The sequence below is a fragment of the Phocoena sinus genome, chromosome 14 (genome assembly GCF_008692025.1).
Source record: "Phocoena sinus isolate mPhoSin1 chromosome 14, mPhoSin1.pri, whole genome shotgun sequence".
NCBI lineage: Eukaryota > Metazoa > Chordata > Mammalia > Artiodactyla > Phocoenidae > Phocoena > Phocoena sinus.
In genome coordinates, this window is record NC_045776.1 from 42,989,125 (window position 1) to 43,013,922 (window position 24,798).

General features: G+C 43.5%; 1 protein-coding gene across 1 annotated transcript in view; it reads right to left on the reverse strand.

The window, feature by feature from the left end:
- The window catches only part of RNF125 (ring finger protein 125), a 42,468-nt gene extending 32,801 nt beyond the window's left edge, over positions 1-9,667 (reverse strand). The window contains exon 1 of the mRNA XM_032602625.1: positions 9,034-9,667. Coding sequence (XP_032458516.1) covers positions 9,034-9,197 — 164 coding nt within the window. The 5' untranslated portion in view covers positions 9,198-9,667. The remainder of the gene's footprint in view (positions 1-9,033) is intronic.
- Positions 9,668-24,798: the final 15,131 nt, after the last annotated feature.

Consider the following 24,798-nt stretch of genomic DNA (forward strand, 5'->3'; position numbering starts at 1 on the left):
GCGCGGGTTTCTCACTGCAGTGGCTTCTCTTGTTGTGGAGCATGGGCTCCAGGCACGCGGGCTTCAGTAGTTGTGGCTTGTGGGCTCTAGAGCGCAGGCTCAGTAGTTGTGGTGCACGGGCTTAGTTGCTGCACGGCATGTGGGATCTTCCCAGACCAGGGCTTGAACCCGTCCGTGTCCCCTGCATTGGCAGGCAGATTCTTAACCACTGCGCCACCAGGGAAGCCCCAAATTTTGTCTTCTTCTTCTTATTTTTAAATTAATTAATTAATTTAGTTTTGGCTGCATCGGGTCTTAGTTGAGGCACGAATCTTTCATTGCAGTGCACAGGATCTTGGTTGCAGCACTTGGGCTTCCCTCCAGTAGTGGCACCTGGGCTCCAGAGCACGTGGCTTCTGTAGTTGCGGTGTGCAGGCTCAGTAGTTGCGGCACGCATGTGGGATCTTAGTTCCCTGACCAGGGATCAAACCCGTGTCCCGTGCATTGGAAGGTGGATTCTTAACCACTGGACCACCAGAGGAGTCCCGCAAATTTTGTCTTAGAGTCATTCATTAATTCAAAATAACACCTACTAAGCGCCGGACCTTAAAGGAGTGGCAATGTGGAAAGTAGTATTCCTTTATTAGAGCAACGGCTCTCAAGAGTTTTGGGTCTTGATGGTACAAAAGACTCCAATCATCCTATTTTAAGTGATGCTTATCCAAGTACATTAGAAGGAGGAAGCATTCTATATACATTTGTTTTAGCATCAGGGGCCTGGATGATTTCATCTTAAAATCAAATCACAGGTCAACAGGCACAGGAAAGGATGCTCAAGATTGCTAATCATGAGGGAAATGCAAATCAAAATCACAAGATATCACCTCACACCTGTCAGAATGGCTATCATCAAAAAGAACACAAATAAAAAAAAAAAAAAAAAAAAAGAACACAAATAAATGTTGGAGAGGATGTGGAGAAAAGGGAACCCTCGTACACTGTTGGTGAGAATGTAGATTGGTGCAGCCACCGTAAGAAAATGGTATGAAAGTTTCTCAAAAAACTAAAAATAGAACTACCCTATGACTCAGCAATTCCACTCCTGGGTATATATCTGAAAAAGAATGAAAACAGTAATTTGAAAAGATACACACACCCCAACATTCATAACAGCATTATTTACAATAGCTAAGATATGGAAGCAACCTAAGTGTCCAGCAACAGATGAATGGATGAAAAAAAGGAATGGACTACTACTGAGCCATAGAAAAGGAACGAAATTTTGCCGTTTGCAGCAACATGGATGGACCTGGAGAGCATTATGCTAAGTGAAATAAGTCAGACAGAAAAAGACAGATACTGTATGATATCACATGTGGAATCTAAAAAATACAACAAACTAGAGAATATAACAAAAAAGAAACAGACTCACAGAGAACAAACTAGTGGTTGTCAGTGGGGAGAGGGAAAGGGGAGGGGCACGTTAGAGGTAGGGGATTAAGAGGTACAAACTATTAGGTATAAAATAAGCTACAAGGATATATTGTACAAAATGGGGAATATAGCCAATATTTTATAACTAAATGGAGTATAACCTTTAATAATTATGAATTACTATATTATACACCTGTAACATATAATATTGTACAGCAACTATACTTCAAAAAAAAATCAAGTCACAGTTCAAATATTATGTCAACGTAAGTTGCAATCGGATGGGAACCTTCCATGAACTCCCACTACTTCAATTCAACTAATTGCATCTGTGCCCATTTAATATTCTACATCCTCTTAAATGGATGAACTGTCCATTCTCCTGCCTAAGGCCAAGCCCCCCACTGTAAATCCTAGCCCTGCAATTCTCTCTTCTCTCCTGTGCATCAAAATTTCCCTCACTATTGGTTCATTTCCATCAGCATACAAAAGATTCCATTCTTCTTTTAAAAAATTCTCTTGATCCCACTTCTTTTTCCAGCTATTGCCCAATTTCTCTCTTCCCTTTGCCTCTAAACTTCATGAAAGGGCTTTCTCTACTCTCCATCTCTATCACATACTCGACCTTTAAAGCAGCACTGGATTCAGTGGGTCGCTCTTCCCTGGAAAATACTTCTTGCACTCAGTCAGCCTCCAGGACACCTGGGGGTTTCCTTCCTCTCCTTTGGCTGCTGCTTTTCTGGCTTCCATGTCCCAGCTTCTTCTTCTTCTTTTTAAAATAATTAATTTATTTATTTGGTTGCAGGTCTTAGTTGTGGCAGGCGGGCTCCTTAGTTGCGGCCAGCAAACTCTTAGTTGCAGCCTGCGAACTCTTAGTTGCGGCATGCATGTGGGATCTAGTTCCCTGACCAGGGATCGAACCCGGGCCCCCTGCACTGGGAGTGCGGAGTCAACCACTGCGCCACCGGGGAAGTCCCCATGTCCCAGCTTCTAAATATCGGTGGGCACCGCTGCTCAGTCCTTGCACCTCTATTCTTTTCTAACTATACTTAACTCCTTGATGAGCTCATCCAGTCCCATGGATTTATATTGAGTATATGTTTATGATTCCCAAGTTTATTACCTACAGCCCAGCTCCTCCTCTGAACTCCAAGCTCACATATCCAATTGTCCACTCAACAGCTCCACTCGGTTGTCTGAAACTTGGCTTGTCAGTAACTGAACTCTTGACTTAAACGTGATCTTCATCCCGTCCTCTTAGTCTCTCCCATCTCAGAGCGGTTCCAGCCTTCGCTAAGGCCAAGCACTTTGCAGCCACCCTTGATTCTTCACTTTCTTCCACACTCCGCATCAAATCCATTGTGTTACCGGCACCTTCAAAGATATCTCTATAGTCCTACTATTCTCACCACCTCCACGGTCCCCATGCTGGTCCCATCCTTTCCCACCTGGATCACTACGGTGGCCTCTGAACTCAATCTCCTCAGCTTGCTCCTCCCTCTACAGACTATTCTCAGCAGCCCGACAGATGCTTTAAAATCAGCTCAAGCCATGAATCTGCTCAAAATCCTCACTCAGAGGAAAAGGCAAACTTCTTAATGTCCCCACACCAGTCAAACTAGCTTCCTCACCTCTGGACCAACACTGTACAAAATCAGGCCCTGTTTATTAAGAGTCCATGCTTAATTAAGAATAGAAATTGAGAGAAGTAATATTTAGAAAATTGTATAGGAATCTGACAGAGTAATATTATGCTGTTGAATCTAATAACAGTTTTTCAAATGACGGCTTGTATTTTATATATCTTTTTTTTTTTTCTCTTTTTTATTGGCCACACTTCATGGCTTGTGGGATCTTAGTTCCCCAGCCAGGGACGGAACCCAGGCCGCGGCACTAAAAGCACCACCAGGGAAGCCCCCCTATCTCACTTCTTTGTCTTATTTTTTAAATCCTTAACACTATATAACTAACTACATACTTAACACCTGTATCTTGTTTATTGTCCATCTTCCTCATAAGAATGCAAACTCCAGGGCTTCCCTGGTGGCGCAGTGGTTGAGAGTCCGCCTGCCGATGCAGGGGACACAGGTTCGTGCCCCGGTCCGGGAAGATCCCGCGTGCCGCGGAGCGGCTGGGCCCGTGAGCCATGGCCGCTGAACCTCCACGTCCGGAGCCTGTGCTCTGTAATGGGAAAGGCCGCGGCGGTGAGAGGCCCGGGTACTGCAAAATACATAAATAAATAAATAAAGGAGGAAAGTTTTATAAAAAAAAAGAATGCAAACTCCAAAAGGATAAGCCTTTGTGTCTGTGTGCTCAGCACAGAGCAGGCCATGTTGGCTGGATCAAAAAACGAATGCACTCCATGCAATAGTAGGTCTAACCAAACAACCCACAGCAAACTAAAATGATAATGATGAAGCTAAATGAACAATGATTTTAATTTTAAGAAAACCGTGGATTCCTGCTGTCTGCTTGAGCAACATGTAGGTGTGTGCATGGCTGCCTCATAGTCAGGCTTCTTAAGAGAATTCTGAAGTGTCTTCTAGTAAAGCCTGATAATGATCTAATTTTTGGTTTTGATAACCAGATTTTAATAACCCTTAAAAGCCTGTTGAAAAGATGTGATGGTTAGTCCTATGTATCAACTTAGCCAGCCTACAGTACTCAGTTTAATTCAACACTTAAGCAAATGTTGCTGTGAAGGTATTTTGTAGATGTGGTTAACATCTATAATCAGTTGACTTCAAGTAGAGCAATTATCCTCAATAATGTAAATCAATTCCTTAATATCAATCTCTCTTTCTCTCTCTCTCCATGTATTTATATATAATCTATTGGTTGTTTCGCTGGAGAATCCTCACTGATAGAAAATATGTATAAATATCTATAATAAATAATAGGATAAGTAGCTTTAATCTTAGGTTAAAAAGAAGTCTTTGGGATTGCATACCTCCTGTAAGAATGAAAGTACTGTGGGCTTTGGAAGTGAAAAGGGTAAAGGGAGTCAAAAGGTACAAACTTTGAGTTATAAAATAAGTAAGTCATGGGATGTAATATACAGCATGGTGACTATAGTTAATAATAATGTATTGCTTATTTGAAAGATGCTAAGAGAGCAGATCTTGGGACTTCCCTGGTGGCACAGTGGTTAAGAATCCGCCTGTCATTGCAGGGGACACAGGTTCCATCCCTGGTCTGGGAAGATCCCACATGCCGCGGAGCAACTAAGCCCATGCACCACAACTACTGAGCCCGTGTGCCACAACTACTGAAGCCCGCGTGCCTAGAGCCCATGCTCTGCAACGAGAGAAGCCACTGCAATGAGAAGCCTGCGCACTGCAACGAGGAGTAGCCCCCGCTCACCCCAACTACAAAAATCCCGCGTGCAGCAACGAAGACCCAACGCAGCCAAAAGTAAATAAATAAATAAACTAATGAATTAGGAAATAAAGAGTAGATCTTAAAAGTTATCATCACAAGAAAGAAAAATTTTATAACCATGTATTCTGACAGATGTTAACTAGACTTTTGGTGGTGATCATTTTGCAATATTTACAAAAATTGAATCATTACACCATACACCTGAAACTAATATAACATTATATGTCAATTTTACCTCAGTAAAAATTATAATATAAAATAAAATATACTAAAATTAAAAAAAAAGAATGAAAGCACTGATGTCTATTTCTGGGTCAGTTTAAAACACATCAGGGAACCCCTCAGACTCTACTTAAAGAACCATAAATTTGATGCTCATACTTGACCACAAATGTAACGTTTTAATCCATTTACCAGAAAGCACTTCAGAATTATCTTCAACAATTTCATTTAAAAAAATTAGGCAAATTCTGTGACTTGGAGCAACTCAACCCAACTCAGGTCTATGGCGATGTGGCTCTTTGTACTGTATGGTCTGCTCTGGTTTGTATTTAGCTCTCTTAGGCCCAAGCTCAACCTCTTGACCCTTTCTGGTAACTCCCTTAGCTCCAGCCTTGAGCTCTGTCCCTAAACCCACTTTCCCAGTGCCTTTGGGACATTTCCATTTAGATGTCTCCCTATCAGACTACTGTACATTCAACAGGCTTAATTGTCAGTTCATTAACTTCCTCCTGAGCTAAACTCTGTCCCCCTATATCTCTGTCTTCGACTTTTGTCTCCCTCGGTATATACCATACCAAATTTCTTGAATATTTCTTTTAAATGTAAATCAGATTCCGTTTTAGCTTCTCTTATGCAGTTTTAACTCACCTACTCCCTGTTTTCCCAGCTCACTGGTAATAGAAAAAAGGCAGAGGTAGGAAGTCTTTTTCCCCAAATCTACTTTTACAACTGATACTGAGATATGAATAACATCAGTTTGAAATAACAGACATTAAAATGGAACTTTTTTTTTTTTTTTCTTTTTTGCGGTACGTGGGCCTCCCACTGTTGTGGCCTCTCCCGCTGCGGAGCACAGGTTCTGGACGCGCAGGCTCAGTGGCCATGGCTCACGGGCCCAGCCGCTCCGCGGCATGTGGGATTTTCCCAGACCGGGGCGCAAACCCATGTCCCCTGCATCGGCAGGCGGACTCCCAACCACTGCGCCACCAGGGAAGCCCTAAAATGGAACTTCTTAAATTAAAGTCCACAAAATGAAAAAAGAACTAAGCTAAAAGTAAGGCTATCTGGGACATCTTGGAAATGTCACAGACTTATCCTTTGTGGCCCAGTTTTATTCCAAAAGAAACATAGAGATAAGAAATAAAACCTGGGGGCTTCCCTGGTGGCACAGTGGTTAAGAATCCATCTGCCAACTCAAGGGACACGGGTTCGAGCCCTGGTCCAGAAGATCCCACATGCCGCAGAGCAGCTAAGCCCGTGCGCCACAACTACTGAGCCTGCGCTCTAGAGCCCGAGAGCCACAACTCCCTAACTCTGAGCACCTAGAGCCTGTGCTCCGCAATGAAAACAGAATGAGAAGCCCGCGCACCACAACAAAGAGTAGCCCCCGCTCGCCGCAACTAGGAAAAGCCCGCGCACAGCAACGAAGACCCAGCACAGCCAAAAGTAAATTAATTAATTAATTATTTAAAAAAAGAAATAAAACCTGTTCATGGGTTTTTGCTTGCTTTACAGAATGACTTCGATGGAAATAGAAACTATGTTTTGACACCTGAAACTAACACAACATTGTAAATCAACTATACTCCAATAAAAGTTAAACAACAACAAAAAAAGAAACGTTGTGAGCCTATATTATGGGCTGCTTTTACACTTTAAATACTCATAAAAATTCCATTACTCACCTTATTTTACAAATGAAGAAGCTGAGATTCAAAAAGATTAACCAAAGTGGTGATTACACAGCTGGTTAGTGGCTATGAAGCTCTCACAGTTTTACTGCATCACAATACATATATACATATTCATTCAAGGTATGTTGCCATATTATACTTGCTTGACTTGAAACTAGTTTATAAACAGAAATTAGCATAAACAACCTAGTTCAGCAAGTTTGGAAATTAGCTTAAGTATGGGATAATATAGAGGTTTCATTTGCATTTCCTCATTTTCCAATTTAAGTTCAATGGAAGAGAGTAATTCATTTAGGAAGTACAAACGGTGTTAGGAAGGCTCACCATCCCCAAAAGCAGAAGGGACTCCAGATAACATTTACAAAGTGGAAGAGGCCCAAGTAAATTTGCCAAAAGTAGGAATATGGAAATTCTGCCCCCAGCCAGAACAATGGACATAGATTTGTCAAAACGAAGAACAGCAAAGTGAGGGAAGGCAATCTGTCCAGCCCTTATTGTGCTACTTCACGACTATTTTTCCAGTTGCTGGTTTCCTATTCAGTCTAACAAAGAAAAAGATTAAACAAAGGATTCAACATTTTGCAAATTTATATTTCTCTTTAGCAGAAGCAAAACACTGCACAAAGTTATAGCACTCAAAATCCAAACCAGGGAAAACAATCAGATAACAATTTCCAATAGCAAAGCTGCCCAGTTCAGTTCTACAAAAGAAAATCTTCCAAGACTTGAGGCCCACTGGGTGTCTTTGGTGCAACCTAAAGTTTTAATGCTAATACAGACTAAATTTAAATGTAGGCTAGGTATCCTGAAGTTATTACTGCTCTGAACTAATCAATGTATTTTATATAACGCAATAACATCTTAGCTTCCATCTTGGCCTTGGGGAATTACGTCTATGAAGTACATCTGGACAGCTGGGAAACAACGTCAGTAATCAGACAGGAGCTAAATTAGCCTTGAGTTTAAAGTACAGAGCTGAAACAACAGGTCCTGAAAATATGGCCACAAAAGAATGCCCAGGGACACTTTTTCTTTAAACATTGTGTGGGCTGCAGATTTTTCTCCCTGGCTCTCTGGGGGGCTTTTCAGTATTGAAAACTGCTTCTCAGATACTAGGCTATAGGTGTCAAGGACCACCTAAGTCCTTTTAAAGACGGTTTGTGCACTTGCATTCGCGATTTATGATACTTCTTTTTTCCTGGTAAGCCAGAAAGCACTTACTGCCCCGGGGCTTCATCAAACTAGTTAGTCGGCGGTCCAGAGAAGACATTAAGTGGGTTTCCACTCATGCTCTATGCAATCCCCTCCCCCGCCCGCCCCCCACCAATCTCACCCACACAGTCACACACCCACGTATCCACGGCAAGAAAGCTTTTAAGCAAATAGAACACAAACTCACAGACCCAACCCCTACTACTACTCAGGCACACGTTAAGGACGTGCCAATTTTATAAAGGGATTTTGTTTTTAAACTCTTCCTAGAAACTACCACGGATGTGCGCTAACAGCGAGTTTTAGTTGGTGTGTACGTGGTTTCTAAGACAGTTATTTTTATCTCCACTTCCTACCGCTGTGGGGAGGCTGTGCGTAAGGCAGGTAGTCTGCAACCTCCTTCACTCGGTTGGCTGTGTTTTTAACTGCTGCATTTACGGGCTTGGGGGTAACGTTCAAGCCGCAGACCCAGCCCTGGCGACTTGTTCAACTCTAAAGACTACAGCAAGTCACTTGGACGTTCCCGTTTTATTGATCTTTGAGGGGTTTGGGCGTCTGTGTTGGGAAAGGGAGGTGGGGATGGAAGGACAGTTTGCACAGATCCTTGTTTGCTCAAGAGCCCAGCCTCGCGGGCGTTCTAGAACACGTGCACAGAGCCAGCAAAACAAAACCGACCCCGGTTCCGGGCGGAGAAGGAAGCACCGCCCGATTAACCGAGTGGAGCGGGAACTGCGCTCGGCGGGAGCCCCTGCCTTGGGCCGAGGCGGGTGCTGCTTCTCCAGCCAAGCGCACTCTCCTCAGCCGGCAAGCCCTTGCTCCCCGCGGCTCTCGCGCCCGGAATTCCCGTCCCAGGGACTCCGCACTTGCGCTGCGGGAGGAGGCGGCTCTACGGCGGCTGCAGGGCCCGCTTGTTGCTGTTTTCGCCTCCTGAAATCCTGTGTCACCTTCCGACAGGGCACTTTCCCCGTGGTCCGCACTCGAAGGGTCCAGGTCTCTCCCTGCAGCAGTTTCCTTCAAGCGCCGGCTTCTGAACCCCCCGATCCCCAACGGCTCCGCTAACATCGCCCTCCCCAGGGGGTGGGCGCGCAAACCCAGCTCCCCTGGCACTTACACGTGGCCACAGCGGGTCCGGACGGGGTGGTGCAACACCTCGAGGCAGACGGAGCAGTCGAAGGACGTAACGGGCAGCTCGGGGTCCCCCCTGCGCTCCAGGGCCCGTGGAGTGGCCGAGGCGGGCGCGGATTTTCCGCTATCGCTGCTCAGCACGGAGCCCATCGCTGCGCCTACGGCCCAGACCGTTGCCAAGAGCCCGGTGCCTGCAGCCGGCTTGTTTTGTTGTCCTGCGGTAGAGGAAGTAAGTCCCGGCCCAGCCGCGATCGCCGCCGCCCAGAGCGCGCAGCCAGCGCAGCCCCGAAGCAGCCTCCGCCGCGGGGCCCAGCCTCGGTCTGCGGCAGGCCGAGTGCGCTGCCGCGCGTCTGAAGTGAGCCTTCGCTCGCTGCCTAAGTCTAGGCTTGGAGGCGGAGGCGGCCGCCGCACCGGGCACGCCGCGACGTCCAGTGGCCCTGGGAGGATTGAAACCTGACACCTCAACTGCAGAGCTGAGGACCTGGGCGGGCAGTGAGTCTTCCAAGCAATCGCCCGCCTCCTCCTTGTGAACCACTGTAGCAAGTGAATGAAAGTGCGGGCGTGGTCCCGTTTGAAGGCAGTCAGAGAACACCCATTTGTAAGGTGGTTGTCCTATGGGTCCTGCACTGTTGTGATCATAATAGGCCACCAAGATGATCTACGAGCGTCTCCTAAGAAAGTGCTCATCACCACTTCCGTCATGTAATCAACACTGCATAAATGGAGAGGCAGCATGCAGTAGTGGAAAGAGTTCTGGGACCTGGATTCGAATCCTAACGCTAGGACAGGGATTCTAGTGCTAAAATCCTAGGACCCTACCGACCCCCACCCCGTCCAGTTTCGTCGCCTTAGAATCTCCTGCTGTTGTTTGTATTCCCCTCTCCATCCTCTTTAGAATATTTATGACCAAATATAGCATTTATTAATTCACGCATTTAATAAGGCTTTAATGCCCACTGCATGCCAGACTCCTTTCTGGTGATGGGGACACAGTTCCCAACAAGCAAACAAAATCCCAGTTCTCACAGAACTTACTTTAAAAACATTTTTTTTTTGAGATATAAATTTATGCTCTTTTATTTTTATTTATTTATTTTTTTTTGCGGTACGCGGGCCTCTCACTGTTGTGGCCTCTCCCGTTGCGGAGCACAGGCTCTGGATGCGCAGGCTCAGCGGCCATGGCTCACGGGCCCAGCCGCTCCGCGGCACGTGGGATCTTCCCGGACCGGGGCACGAAGCCGTGTCCCCTGCATCGGCAGGCGGACTCTCAACCACTGCGCCACCAGGGAAGCCCCACGCTCTTTTTATTTAAAAAAATCCATGGTAATACATAATATGCATATGCAATACACACAAACAATAATACATAATAATCCTATAAACTTCACCCAGTTTTCCCCAGACTTTACTTTTAATGAGAAGATATAAGTAATCAACAATAAATAAATAAAGGAACAAGTTCATTTCAGCTGATAAGAGCCAAAAAGAAGATAAAACCCAGGAGTGAGGATGGGGGCGGGGAGGGTAAGAAGGTCAGGGAAGACTTCTTGGATGCGGTGACATTTGAGCAGAGTCATGAATAATGAAAGGGAGTCAGCCACTCAGAGATTTAGGAAGAAGCTTGCTAAGCTCTGGGAACAGTGAGCAAGGCAAGAACAACAACAACAAAAACCAGGGTGTGGGGCTGGAGCATGAGGGACCAGGGGTGTAAATGGCATGAGATGAGGTAGGAGACGGTCCTGATCATACCCAGTCTTACAGGGCAAGACCAAGAGCTTGGGTTTTATTCCAGGTGCCATGTTTGATTTAATTCCACTGCTGTGTGGTTTGGAAAAGACAGGAACAAAATAAGAATGGAAGCAGAGAAACCAGTTAGGAGGCTACTGAATGAATCCAAGTGAGGATAATAATGGCCCGAACCAGGGAGTCATCTGGGTAGTAGGTGAGAGATGGACAGGTTTGTGATATATTTTAGACAAAGACCTAAATGGGCTTGCTAATGAATTGGGTATAGGAGTGAAGGAAAGATAGCTATTGCTACCTGTAAAAGATAAACAGAAACCTTCCCTTGGTCCCACATTTCCCTCAGCTCCTACACTATGTCTTCTTTAAGGCCAAATTTCTTGACCTGATTCTCTACTTTTTAGGTCTTCATTTCTTAATTACTCCATCCTTATGCCATCTAACCTGGGTTCTGAGCTGACCACTTTATCTGTCCAAAAACTGCTTCGTCATCAGTGTCAGTGGTGGGTGGCTTTTATGTGGATAAATCGAATAGACTCCTTTCAGTCCTTTTCTTGCTTCACCTCTCAACTGCATTTGTCAGTGCTGACTGCTCCCTCCTTGTAGAAACATGCTTTGGCTTTCCTTCTTTCTTTCTGGCTCTTCTTTCTCAGTCTCCTTCACTGGACTCCCCTGCTCCATGGAAAAGCTAAGTGCTAGGGATCGTAGGATTCTGTCTTGGGACCTTTTCCCTTCTGATCACTCATTCCCTGCCTAAGAATCTCAAAAATCACATAGATTCTGTTACCATCTAGATTCCAAACTCTTTATCTTTCCTCTAGGCACTCAAATGCCCACCTGCTTGCTTGATATAATCACCTGGTTGCTTCAGGCACCTTCAACTCAACACCGCCAACAATGAACTCATTATTGTGACTTCCCACCTGTTCTACCTCCAGTTGTTTATTCCTCTCTTAGTAAATGGCATCATAATCTACCTAGTAGCTCAGTCCAGACACCTGGGAGCCATCTTTGATTTCGTCCTCGTCTTCACTCACGTTGAATCAATCCCAATCACAGTTCTGCCTCCAATATATCTCTCAACAGTTCTTGAATTGTTTCATTTTTCTCTATTCCCATGGCCAGCCACCACTTACTTTAAACCACTGTGTTCTCTTGTGTGACCTGTTGCAATAGTTCCTATCTGCTCCACCTGCATCCACAATTGCCACTGTCCAATCTATTATCCACATCGCAACTAAAGTGACCTTTTGAAAAGATATCCTATTTTGTGTCACTCCATGCTCAAAAGACTTAAATAGTTCTCCATAACCCTTAGGATTACATTTCAAATACTTAGCATGATCTACGAAGCTCTCCACGATCTTACTCATTCCATAACTATAATCAGTAGAATACCTTCAGCAGCAGGGAATAGAAATTCAACTGAATGCGCCTTAATCAATAAGGGTATTTATTATCTAATATGTAAATTAGTCCAGAGCGAAGCAGTTCCAGAGCTGGCTCAGCAGTTAAAGATGTCCTTAAGGTCTCAGCCCTTTGCCATCCCCAGTATCAGTAGTGTCTTCCTCATGGCAGAAGGATGGCAGGAAGTGCTCCAATAATCACATCTACACACAACCATCTCCAAAAACAGAAAGGAAAGATAGAGTTTCCTTCTATTAGCTCCTTCTCCTTTTAAAGTGGGAGGAAAACACTTCCTAGGGGCCTTCTTCTGCAGACTTCCCCTTATATCCTATTTGTCTAAACTGGGCCCCATGATGGTTCTTAAACCAGTCACCAGCAGAGGATAATGAGGGTACTCTAACTGGCTTAAACTCATAATATACTCCACCGGGCTTGGCACTTCAGTTGTCTGACCAATACAATTAGGGGTTCTTTACTGGGAAAGAAGAAGATAAGGAAATTGGATAGGCCAACAATAGGGCCTCCCAAAATACCATTGTGGGCCCCATCTGCTATCATTCTCTCCCTTATTCTGTATGGTCCTAAATCTCTCTACTTCTTATAATTTCTTGACTGTACCAAGCTCCTTCTGACCTCAGCGCCTTTATACATGCTTTTCTGCTCTGTTTGAACACTTCCTACCAACACCCACAACTCTCAGCTCCTCTAATTCAAATCTCAGGTCTTAGTTTGGTGACTTTCTACACCACATCCATCTCATACTATCATCTCCTTGATTTTCTCATAGTCTGCGGTATTGGCCTTCCTATTTCTCCTGTGGCGGCTACTCTAAGAGTAGACATAATGAATGTGAAGTGTAGGAGGAGCCTTGCGTGTAGGAGCTGATACATGTATTTATCTTTATATATGTGATTCAATACTAATTTCACAAGATAGATATTATATGTTCCCATTTTATAGGCTCAGAGAATGTAACTTAGCAAAGGTCACATAGCAAATATGTGGCAGATCCATACTTTAATACCAGATCTTTTGTTTTAAAATCCATGTGTTTTTCACTAAGGCACTTGTGTAGAGATGAGAAGTACTAAGAATCTTAGAAAAGAATAAGACAAAAATTAGATAAATTAAGGCAGGAAACTGGGACCTGGGAGGATAGATGAAAATTAAACATCTGATATTATTTATAAGGCTCTTAATAGACTTATAAAATTGACAGTAATAATGATGATGATGATGATGATGATGGAGGAATCAGCCAGAGAATGAATTTACAATCCAGACTCTAGGCCCTGAAAGGCATCAGAAGTATAGGTTAGTACAAAAGAAATTTGAAAGCCCTATAATCAGCATCTCTGGTATCAAGAAGGCTGATGAATCTCTCACTAAATTAAAAGGAGAATAAAATTGCCAGAAAAAATACATACTTTCCTTACTTAGTTCCTCCCAGGAGTAATGAAAAGAAATGAATTTACAATTTTAAGTAGTGCTGAAGATATGAGAAAGACGTCTCTATATTCTTTGAAGTTTATTGTTCATACCGGAAACTTAGAGGAAATCTAAATGTCCATAATAGGAAAATGTTTTTGTAAAGTATGGTAAATTTACTTAACAAACAGATAAAGCACCATTTAAAAATGTGCAGCTTGGACTTCCCTGGTGGTGCAGTGGTTAAGAATCCACCTGCCAGTGCAGGGGACAGGGGCTCGAACCCTGGTCCTGGAAGATCCCACATGCCACGGAGCAACTAGCCTGCGCTCTAGAGCCCTCGAGCCACAACTACTGAAGCCCACACATGCCTGGGGCCCTTGCTCCGCAACAAGAGAAGCCACCGCAATGAGAAGCTCGCACACCTCAAGGAAGAGTAGTCCCCTGCTCGCTGCAACTGGAGAAAGCCCGCGCACAGCAACAAAGACCCAACGCAGCCATCTCCCCACCCCCAAAAAACGTGCAGCTTGCCATTTTTAGGCCCGTTTGTAGTGTTCCATTTTAAAAATGCACGTGGGTGAAAAGACAGGGATGTTTATTATAGTACTGTTTGTAATAGCAAAATATTAGAAATACTTTGAATGTCTACCAATACAAGAGTGATTAAGTACATTACGGTACATCTTTACAATGGAATACTATGCAGTCTTTAAAAAAGAAGAGCAACTCTGTAACTCTCCTCAAAGGAAGCTCTCCAACATATATTGTTGTGAAAAAGGCTTTAGGAGCACAACTGTATGTATTGAATACTATCATTTATATGTTTTAAAGCCCATATGCATGCATCCACACATACATCCACACACACATATTTGTACTGGCATATGCATATTAATATCCTTAAAACTATACACAAGGAATGAATAAGTGTGATTGCCTTAAGGGAGGGGAACTAATTGGTGGCTGGGGAGCAAGAATGGGAAGAAGTAATTTTATTGCATGATCTTTTGCATATTTTGATATTTGTGCTGTATATGCATTGTAATAGATAAAAATCCATTTTAACATACATACACCCTTTAACTCAATAATTCTAATCATTGAACTAATGCGTAGACAAACGTATAACAAGGAGATACAAACAGAAGTGTTCTTTGAAGCATTGTCTATAATATCAAAAATATGCAGCTAACAAAATTTCCATGGGGAATGATTACATATATTATGGTACACACATTCTGTGGAAGGCAATGCAGTAATAAAAAGAACAAGCAAAATTTTATAGCACTTAACTATATATCAGGTATTAAGCTAAATGCTTTATATATAGTAACTAATTTGATCCTTGAGGTAACCCTATGACATAGGTAACTAATTTTGTCCTCCTGATTTTCCAGAGAAACAGAGGTGCAGATAGGTTAAAAACTTGCCTCAGATCACATTCATGGTAAAAAGCAGAGCTGGGAGTCCAATCCAGGAAATCTCTCTCAGTACCTACGAATTTAACCACTATGCAATACTGGCCTTCCCTGGGATAACATGGGAGGTATCTCTAAGACACTGTTAACTAAACAGGGATATTGTTGAAAAAAGAAATGTTATACTTCTTACGAAGAAAAAGCATTATATATTTCTCACTGGGGGAAGGCAGTGCAGTACATGTTCAAGGTCCTAGCTCTTTCTCTTGCTGAGTGATCTTGGCAAGTTACTTCTTTGATTTCGTTTCCTCATTTTCAAAACACAGATAATGTTTACTTGTAGAACTGTTGTGAGAGGTCAAATGCAATAATGTTGAAACCCTTGCTCATTGCCTGGCAGGTAGTATTAAATAAATGTTAGTTATCTCTGGCTTTGTTTACTCAGCAAACATCCAAGGAGAGCCTACCGGGTGTCACGCTCCTCACTAGACTCTGGGGACACAAGCAGGAGCAAGACTCAATGGAAGGACTTTCCAGGTGGTGCAGTGGTTAAGAATCTGCCTGCCAATGCAGGGGACATGGGTTCAATCCCTGGTCCAGGAAGATCCCACATACCGTGGAGCAACTAAGCCCGTGCGTCACAACTACTAAGCCTGTGCTCTAGAGCCCACGAGCCACAACTACTGAGCCCGTGTGCCACAACTACTGAAGCCCACGCGCCTAGAGCCTGTGCTCTGCAACAAGAGAAGCCACCGCAATGAGAAGCCTGCGCACCGCAACGAAGAGTAGCCCCCGCTCGCCTCAACTAGAGAAAGCCCACACGCAGCAACAAAGATCCAACACAGCCATAAATAAATAAATAAATAGATTTATGTATTAAAAAAAAAAAAGACTCAATGGAGTGGAAGCTGTTGCTTTTGTCTGCCCAGTATCTCCTAAACTTTTTCAGTAACAGCACCACATCCTCTTCCTTTGGAGGAATTGACTTTTCATCTCACATGACCTCAGTGGGGCCACCAATCATGTGTCTGCTTTGTAGCCCTCATTGCCCTCCCCTGTCCTGAGTAGGAGTTCCTGTTGCTGGGATCTGCAGCTTCCCTGGTGTCTGTCCTTCCTAAGTACAGTTGACACACTTCCTATTTATCTCCTAGCTATGCAGTGTCTTACCAGTGCTTCCTCTTTTTTCTTGATTAATTTATTGAGTTGAGTTCTGTTGCTTGCCACCAAACTCACTTACATATTTATTCTGCGTTCTCAAGGCCTTTCGTGGCCAAGTAGGTAAGATGGACCGAAAAATAGCATTACTTTTGTTATTCAAGATGGTAAGACCAATCTATACAGAGAAAGATCATTATTGGTGCTGACTTAGCCCAGGTGGAATGTAATGAAGGGGAGGAGAAAGAAAGAGCATTCCAAATAGAGGGAATCTGGAATGAAAGACAGAAGGGCAGAGCATTCCAGAGAGAGGACCTGGTGAGCACAGATAAGGAGGCAAGCAGCAGCATGCTCTGTTCGAGTCTACAAGCAGTTCTGTTGCTGCAATTTTAAGCACACAGCAGGCGGTAAGGAGAGAAAAAAACCAGAGACCTAGGCAGAGGTTATATCGTGAAAGCTGTATTTGACAGGTGAAAAAATTTCAACTTGCTTCTGTGGCTTAGCGGAGCCAGTTAGGAGGTTAGGTAGAAGAGTGAAATGGCCATACTGCGATTTTGACGAGTCACTCTGTTCATGTCAAGGGTTCTCGAACATTATGTAGCATCAGAATCACCTGAGGAGTTTATTAAAATGGCCTCACTCCAAGATATTTCAATTCAGGGAGCCAGGAGTGAGCTAGGGAAGCTGCATTTTTAACAGTCCCCCAGCTGGTTCTGATGCAGGGGGTCAATGGACCATTCCTTGAGAAATGTGGCTCTACATCATGGGCAAGCAGCAGATCCTTTGGGTTACTTTGACAAAGCAGAGATGTCAGTTTCCAGGAGAGAGTTACTTACATGCATTGCTAATGTAATCTGTCCACCACCTTGACCCTGCCTCCTCAATACTGGATGAGATTACACTGGTAAATACCATGGCACCGAAACACACATATCTCTGTATTTACAAAGACAATTTAAAAATTCCTACCTATAAACCTATCGAGAGTAATAAAGATTCATAGTGTTCATCAGAAATACGGGCATCCGACATGTGAATCTGAATGGTGTTAGCACACCTCCACAATCTGAAGTGTCATTTGATGGTACAACGAGGCACGATTCTCTTCTTAAAGGGAGAAGAACACCATCACAAATGAAGTTTTGCTGAATGAAAGACCTATGAGTTCCCCCCCAGGTAAGGTCCTAAATCTTCGTCTCTGGTTTCAGCATAATTGGTTTTTCATACTTGAATATTGTCCTCAGTTTTCCTGCTAAGCAATCTCACTGCTGTTTGTTGCTAGGTTTCCCAGGTAGCGTGTTAGGGGCAGCTGTCCCCGTGCCTTTCTGACCATTGCCATTCTCTGCAACCATGGACAGTCACATTACAGCATATTCTCAAAACATGCTGTCTGACTCCAGGAATAACTCGGTGAAATATTTCTGTAACTTTCAGTGGACAGCACAACTGAGTAATGTTTGAACCAAATCCACGTTTGGGGTGTTCTACTTCAATGAACATGAAATCGTGGCATGCCTAGAATGGGAAAGGACCATAGAGGGTTTCTGACCCAGTTCCCTCATTTTGCAGATAAGTAAACTGATTTCCAGTGAAGTGAAAGCAGTTACACTGCATCCTTCAACATTTCAAATGGACACATTTGAAAGAAAAATTAAGGCATTAAGTACTCGGAAGGCATTGGCACATTTATAAGCGACGTAGTCTATTTGGGGAGGCAAGGTCACAGATGATGAAAAGATAAGTAACAATAAATGATTTAAATAGTAGTTTAAAACAAAATTAGAAGCAATAGTAACAAAGCAGTCCATGATTAATTGCTTACAAATATAAGATCTCTGTGATTTTGCAGAACAGCAACAATTTGCCATTGAATATTCTTCTATTACGAACACAACTATCCATCTTTTTTTTTTTTTTTTTGTGGTACGCGGGCCTCTCACTGTTGTGGCCTCTCCCGTTGCGCAGCACAGGCTCCGGACGCGCAGGCTCAGCGGCCATGGCTCACGGGCCCAGCCGCTCCGCAGCATGTGGGATCTTCCTGGACCAGGGCACGAACCCGTGTCCCCTGCATCGGCAGGCGGACTCTCAACCACTGCGCCACCAGGGAAGCCCAACAATCCATCTTTTATCACAGAATAATGGCAATGCTTCAGGCTTTAATTCCAAAAAAATGTGATTGCTTTCTGTGATAAAAGCAGAAAGGTGTCTTTTCACCTGGGGAAGGCAAAAATATACTTTATTGGTACACATGAGTGTATATAAATATGCTCCCATTATGGAAGTCTTCTTTAAGCTAGAAGATAGGAAAGATACCAACAGATACTATTTTGATTGATTACTACAAATCATGCACAATGTTTAATGCCAAGTACATATATGGATGTATGTATATGTCAGTATTATAACAATTAAGCCATGTATACATTCATATACATACATGTGCGTTTATACACACATGTGTGTGTGTAGTTGAATGTTTCAATGACACGTTTCTTTCTGATCCCCTTTTCAAAATTTAGGCTAAGAGAGTAACTTGTCCAAAGTCGAACAATTGCCATGTGGCAGAGCCAGAGTTTGGCACCACATAGCTCAGCCTCCTAAGTCTATGTTTGTGGTTACTACACAAGGTTACAGGTGTCAGGTTTTTCCCATTATAGCGTCAGATATATAGGTAGGACTGAGTCTGTTTTATTTATGCTGTTTGTTTCCTTAGGTTGACACTCTGAGTTCCCAAATCCAGAAAATAATATAGGATATGGTGAAAACAGACTTGATTTTTTTAAGGCATAACATAGGTAACTGAAAATATCTTACAGTATTAAAGATGCCCCTAGAATAAAGCAGGTATAAACTTTGTTATTCCCACTTTACAAATGGACAACTCAAGCATACAAACAGGCCTAACATACCATTTATTTCTAGCCTGTGCCCTCACAATTTGAAAGGTACGTCAGTTGAAAAAGAGACACAGAAATTATGGTAGAGGTTAAACTCCAATGATCTGGAGTGGCAACAACAGCTACTGTATGAATTTTATGAAGAAATTTCTGGGAAAATTAATGGTAAGAGCTCTTTTTCTGTGCCTCAAACCGAAGAACAACTTCTCCTCTTAAAAAATAGCATAGCAGTAAAGGTTGTGGGTGTCATTTTTTTGACATTATATCCAAATCCATATCAGTTGCACCATGTGAAAGACCAGTGGTGTCCTCAGATGTTGAAGTAAACAACTACTGTCTGTAAGAAAGTGCTAGAATAAATACGTTTTATGCAGTGCTTGTGTTCCTCTTTTCCCTCCTCTGTTTGTATTTGGTCTTCTGATCTTTTGCACAAGCAATAGGAAAAGTGGGACAGGGTGGAGAGACACGGTCCACCTGGGAATTAGGTGCATACCCCTGGGCCAGGATAAGGACATGCTGTGAAGCAACCCTCCAGGTGCCGTACTAGATACACAGAGCCTTTTTCCAGATGGTGCCCAGACAGGTTAGGTGAGGTGCTGGCTGGGTGGGGTCACTTTGTGTCCCTTTACAGTTAGCAGCACATGTTGAAAGAAGAGGTGTTGTGGACCAATGGACACTGGAGTAAGTTTATTAATTTTAAGACTTCAACTGGGGTTATTAAAAGTGTAGCAGTTCTCCAACTTCAGTTGGACTACACCAAAATAACATATCATCACTGTAAATGGAAATTTATTAAAAGCACAATATCCAAGATTTATATAAAAGATCATACAAAGAGAATTAACTTAAATCCATATGTCCTTCTTAAGAGCACCAGGCAATTCAATCCAGCATGTTAAGAATGTACCACCAATGGGCTTCCCTGGTGGCGCAGTGGTTGAGAGTCCGCCTGCCGAGGCAGGGGACACGGGTTCATGCCCCAGTCTGGGAAGATCCCACATGCCGCGGAGCGGCTGGGCCCGTGAGCCATGGCTGCTGAGCCTGCGCGTCCGGAGCCTGTGCTCCGCTAACGGGAGAGGCCACAACAGTGAGGGGCCCGCATACCGCAAAAAAAAAAAAAAAAAAAAAAAAAAGAATGTGCCACAATTGTTTTGTAGTGTATGTATGTATATACCTCCAATGAATCGTATTGGCCTATTTTCTTCTTTTATTGGTCCCAGTATAAAACTGGCTTCCCTTCCAATATGTAAAACCAGTCACTATTAAAATGCCAATGAGGGTCTAGTGAGCATTTTCTTTTTTTGTTTTAGTGATCAGAAACATATCAATCATATGATATCGCTTATATGTGGAATCTTAAAAAACGGTACAAGTGGGGCTTCCCTGGTGGCGCAGTGGTTGCGAGTCCGCCTGCCGATGCAGGGGACGCGGGTTCGTGCCCCGGTCCGGGAGGATCCCGCGTGCCGCGGAGCGGCTGGGCCCGTGAGCCATGGCCGCTGAGCCTGCGCGTCCGGAGCCTGTGCTCCGCAACGGGAGAGGCCGCAGCGGTGAGAGGCCCGCGTATCGCAAAAAAAAAAAAAAAAACGGTACAAGTGAACCTATTTACAGAACAGAAATAGAGTCACAGATGTAGAAAACAAACTTATGGAGGGTAATGGGGAAGGAGAGATAAATTGGGGGACTGGGATTGACACGTACACACTACTATATATAAAATAGATAATAATGGGCTTCCTTGGTGGTGCAGTGGTTGAGAGTCCACCTGCCGATGCAGGGGACATGGGTTCGTGCCCCGGTCCGGGAAGATGCCACAAGCCGTGGAGCGGCTGGGCCCGTGAGCCATGGCCGCTGAGCCTGCGCAGCCTGTGCTCCGCAAAAGGAGAGGCCACAACAGTGAGAGGCCCGCGTACCGGGAAAAAAAAAAAAAAAAATAATAATAAGGACCTACTGTATAGCACAGGGAACTCTACTCAATACTCTGTAATGACCTATATGGGAATAGAATCTAAAAAAGAGTGGATATATGTATATGTATCACTGATTCACTTTGCTGTACAGCAGAAACTAACACAACATTGTAAATCAACTATACTCCAATAAAAATTAATTAAAAAAAGAAACACACCAATAGTTTGTCAATTTTTTAAATAAAATTTAAAATTTACATGAGTCTAATCAAATATGATTCCACTCAAAAAAAGAGAAATAAGCAGCTCTATATTCGCCTTATATTTAACCTTTGTATTTACAACTGGTAACTGCAATACATAAACTAACACACTCAAAAGATTTAATGGAAATACTGCTTTATTAGATTTGCTTCAGAGAATCATCTGGAACTCCATTGCCAGATAAGAATGAGTAGCCAAAAGGTTGGTCAAAAACTGAAGTTATCAATAGTGATGGTAGAGTAGCAGTAATGCAAAGGACAAGCAAAATTTAAATGGAAAATTTTTATGTTAGAATAATATAAAATTAACATTAATTATGAGTTAATCCTATCCTAAACGTAAAACTTACAAGCATAAAAACTAAACACGAATTGTAAACTGAACCACTGTGCCCCTGGCCTAACTCAGAAATAATGGCCTTTTCTATGGCATAGCGGTGGCCTCCTAGCTTGTCTCTGTGTCAAAGAGAATACAGAAAAATCAGGGGATTCTAGGTCGGCAGTTGCAGAGGTAAGAGAAGGATCAGTGTTTCCTTCACTTTCAGGCTCTGGAGAGTACTCCTTCAGGCAACAGTGGAAAAATCAATGCCAGATGGCTTTCAAGGAGATTTTGCTAATGGTTCTGTTATTGTCAAATCCCCTGTGGAAAAATTCCGATACAGCAGGGCGGGGCTGCAGACTTCATATCTCGTGAACCGCTGACCTCCAAGGTAGAGGAAGCCGCCGTCGCGGTCTCACCCACAGGCCCTAGCAAAGACTGTTTTTCCCAGTATCAGTGAGTTATGACTTGATTTTCAGACAAAACAGCAGAAATTTCCTCCCTTTTCCACTTCTGATTTGTGTAAAGTGGTATTTTAATCAGTTAAAGAAAATTCATCCCTGGTGGCGCAGTGGTTGAGAGTCGGCCTGCCGATGCAGGGGACACGGGTTCGTGCCCCGGTCCGGGAAGATCCCACATGCCGCGGAGCGGCTGGGCCCGTGAGCCATGGCCGCTGAGCCTGCGCGTCTGGAACCTGTGCTCCGCAACGGGAGAGGCCACAACAGTGAGAGGCCCGCGTACCGCCCCCCCCAAAAAAAAGAAAATTCATAAATAACGTTAGCTACTACTTATGAGGCACTTACCATGTGCCGTTAAAGTGCGAAGTACATTACATAGTTTAGCTCATTTCGTCCTTCACTCTTAAACCGGTATTACTACCTCCATGTGAACTTAAATAACTGGCATAAGACCATGCAGCTTGTTAAGTTGTGGAGCTGGAAGGTAGACACGGGTCTGTATGACAATGAAGTTTCAGTTTAATTGCTGTTCTATGTTTTCTGTTCTAAAGTACAGAATTTAAGAGAATAACTTCATAAATAATCCCATAGCCCTGGTAAAACTGCTTTCATTTTCTTGCATTCCCTTTCGTTACTCATAGGAATATCGCTGGCAACTTCTTTTCCGTTTATTGTTCTCTCCACCTACTATATTCTTTCGGTTTAGCAAGAGTAACCACCTTCCTAGAAATGACCTTGCACCCAACACCCCGCCCCCAGCCACCCTCCACTGTTTTTGTTTTGTTTTTTACTTTATTTGTATTTTTTTATTTATTTGGCTGCGTTGAGTCTTCGTTGCTGTGTGCGGGCTTTCTCTAATTGTGGCAAGCGGGGGCTACCCTTTGTTGTGATGCACAGGCTTCTCATTACGGTGCCTTCTCTTGTTGCAGAGCACCGGCTCTAGGTGCAAGGGCTTCAGTAGTTGTGGCACGTGGGCTCGGTAGTTGTGGCTCATGGGCTCTAGAGAGCAGGCTCAGTAGCTGTGGCGCACGGACTTAGTTGCTCCACAGCATGTGGGATCTTCCCGGACCAGGGCTCGAACCCGTGTCCCCAGCATTGGCAGGTGGATTCTTAACCACTGCGCCACCAGGGAAGCCCCCTGCCACTGTTTATTAGTTCAGGGATGGCTACCTGACCGAAGCTTGGCTGAGAATTCTGTTCCATAGGCATTTCAAAATTCGGGCAGAGAGATTTCAAAATATAGAGAAGGGAGGGAGGGAGGGAGGGTGGAAGGGAGAGAAAATGAATCAGTTCCTCTCTGCATTGGCTGTAACTTGGACAATTCTGAAGTTTTGTGTCATTATGTTCTTCATCGTGGACTGCAGAATAGAGAAAGCCTTTGGCAGTAAGAAAAATGCAGAAGCACTGGAGAGACATGGAGAATGAGGAAGACCTTGGATTCTCTACAGTGCTTCAGGCTTTAGTTTATTCCTGATGCCCAGTGGGGGCTCAGTCCTTGGATTCTGTGATGTGTCCTGATTTTCCAGAAAGTTCTTTCTTTTGTGTAAGATAGCTAAAATTAACTCTTGTCACTTGCAACCAAAAGAGTTCTGAACTAATACTCTATAAAAAAACATAAATGCATTAAGCAGTTTCCCAATTGTCTGTCTCATAAGAACATCGAAAGGTCTGGAGGAGCGGTGGTGTGAGTGAAGTCTGGAGATGCCCCTTCTATCATATCACCTGCAGGCAAAGACAGTCCAACTCACACCGACTTAACCAGCAAGGAAGACTTACTGGCTTCTGCAGCTACAAGTGCGGAGGAAACGCAAGCTTCTGGGCTGACTTAACCCGGGGACATCAGCACCACTTCTGTTTATCTTGTCACCTCCATGCCCACATCCTTCTCAGGCAAGTGGTGAGATAACCAACTATGAGTTCAAGGAAACTTTCCTAATGTCCCTAACACATTTCACATTAATTCTTGCTACAATCCTTGTGGCCAGGGCAATGTCATGTGCTAAGGTGAGGCCCAAGTTCCTGAACTAACATCTGGAAAGCAGGATGGAGATTTAACAAGGTTATCTTCCTGAAGAACATGGTTGCATATGATCCTGCAATCCCACTCCTGGGCATATAACCAGAGAAAACCATGGTTCGAAAAGATACATGCACCTCCATGTTCATTGCAGTGTTGTTTACAATAGCCAGGACATGGAAGCAACCTAAATGTCCATCAACAGATGAATGGATACAGAAGATGTGGTACATATATACAGTGGAATATTACCCAGCCATGAAAAAGAATGAAATAATGCCAGTTGCAGCAATGTGGATGGACCTGGAGATTATCACACTAAGTGAAGTAAGTCAGACAGAGAAAGACAAATATCATATGATATGGCTTATATGTGGAATCTAAAAAATGATACAAATGAACTTATTTTCAAAACAGAAACACAGACTCAGAGAATGAACTTATGGTTACCAGGGGGAAAGGGTGGGGTGGGGAGGGATAGACTGGGAGTTTGGGATTGACATGTACCCACTACTATATTTAAAATAGATAACCAACAAGGACCTACAGTATAGCAGTGAGAACTAGGCCCAATATTCTGTAATAACCTAAATGGGAGAAGAATTTGAAAAAGAATGGATACTTGTATGGGTATAACTCAATCACTTTGCTGTACACCTGTAACTAACACATCATTGTTAATCAACTATACTCCAATATAAAATAAAAATTAAAAAAAAAGAATATGGTTGCTACTGTA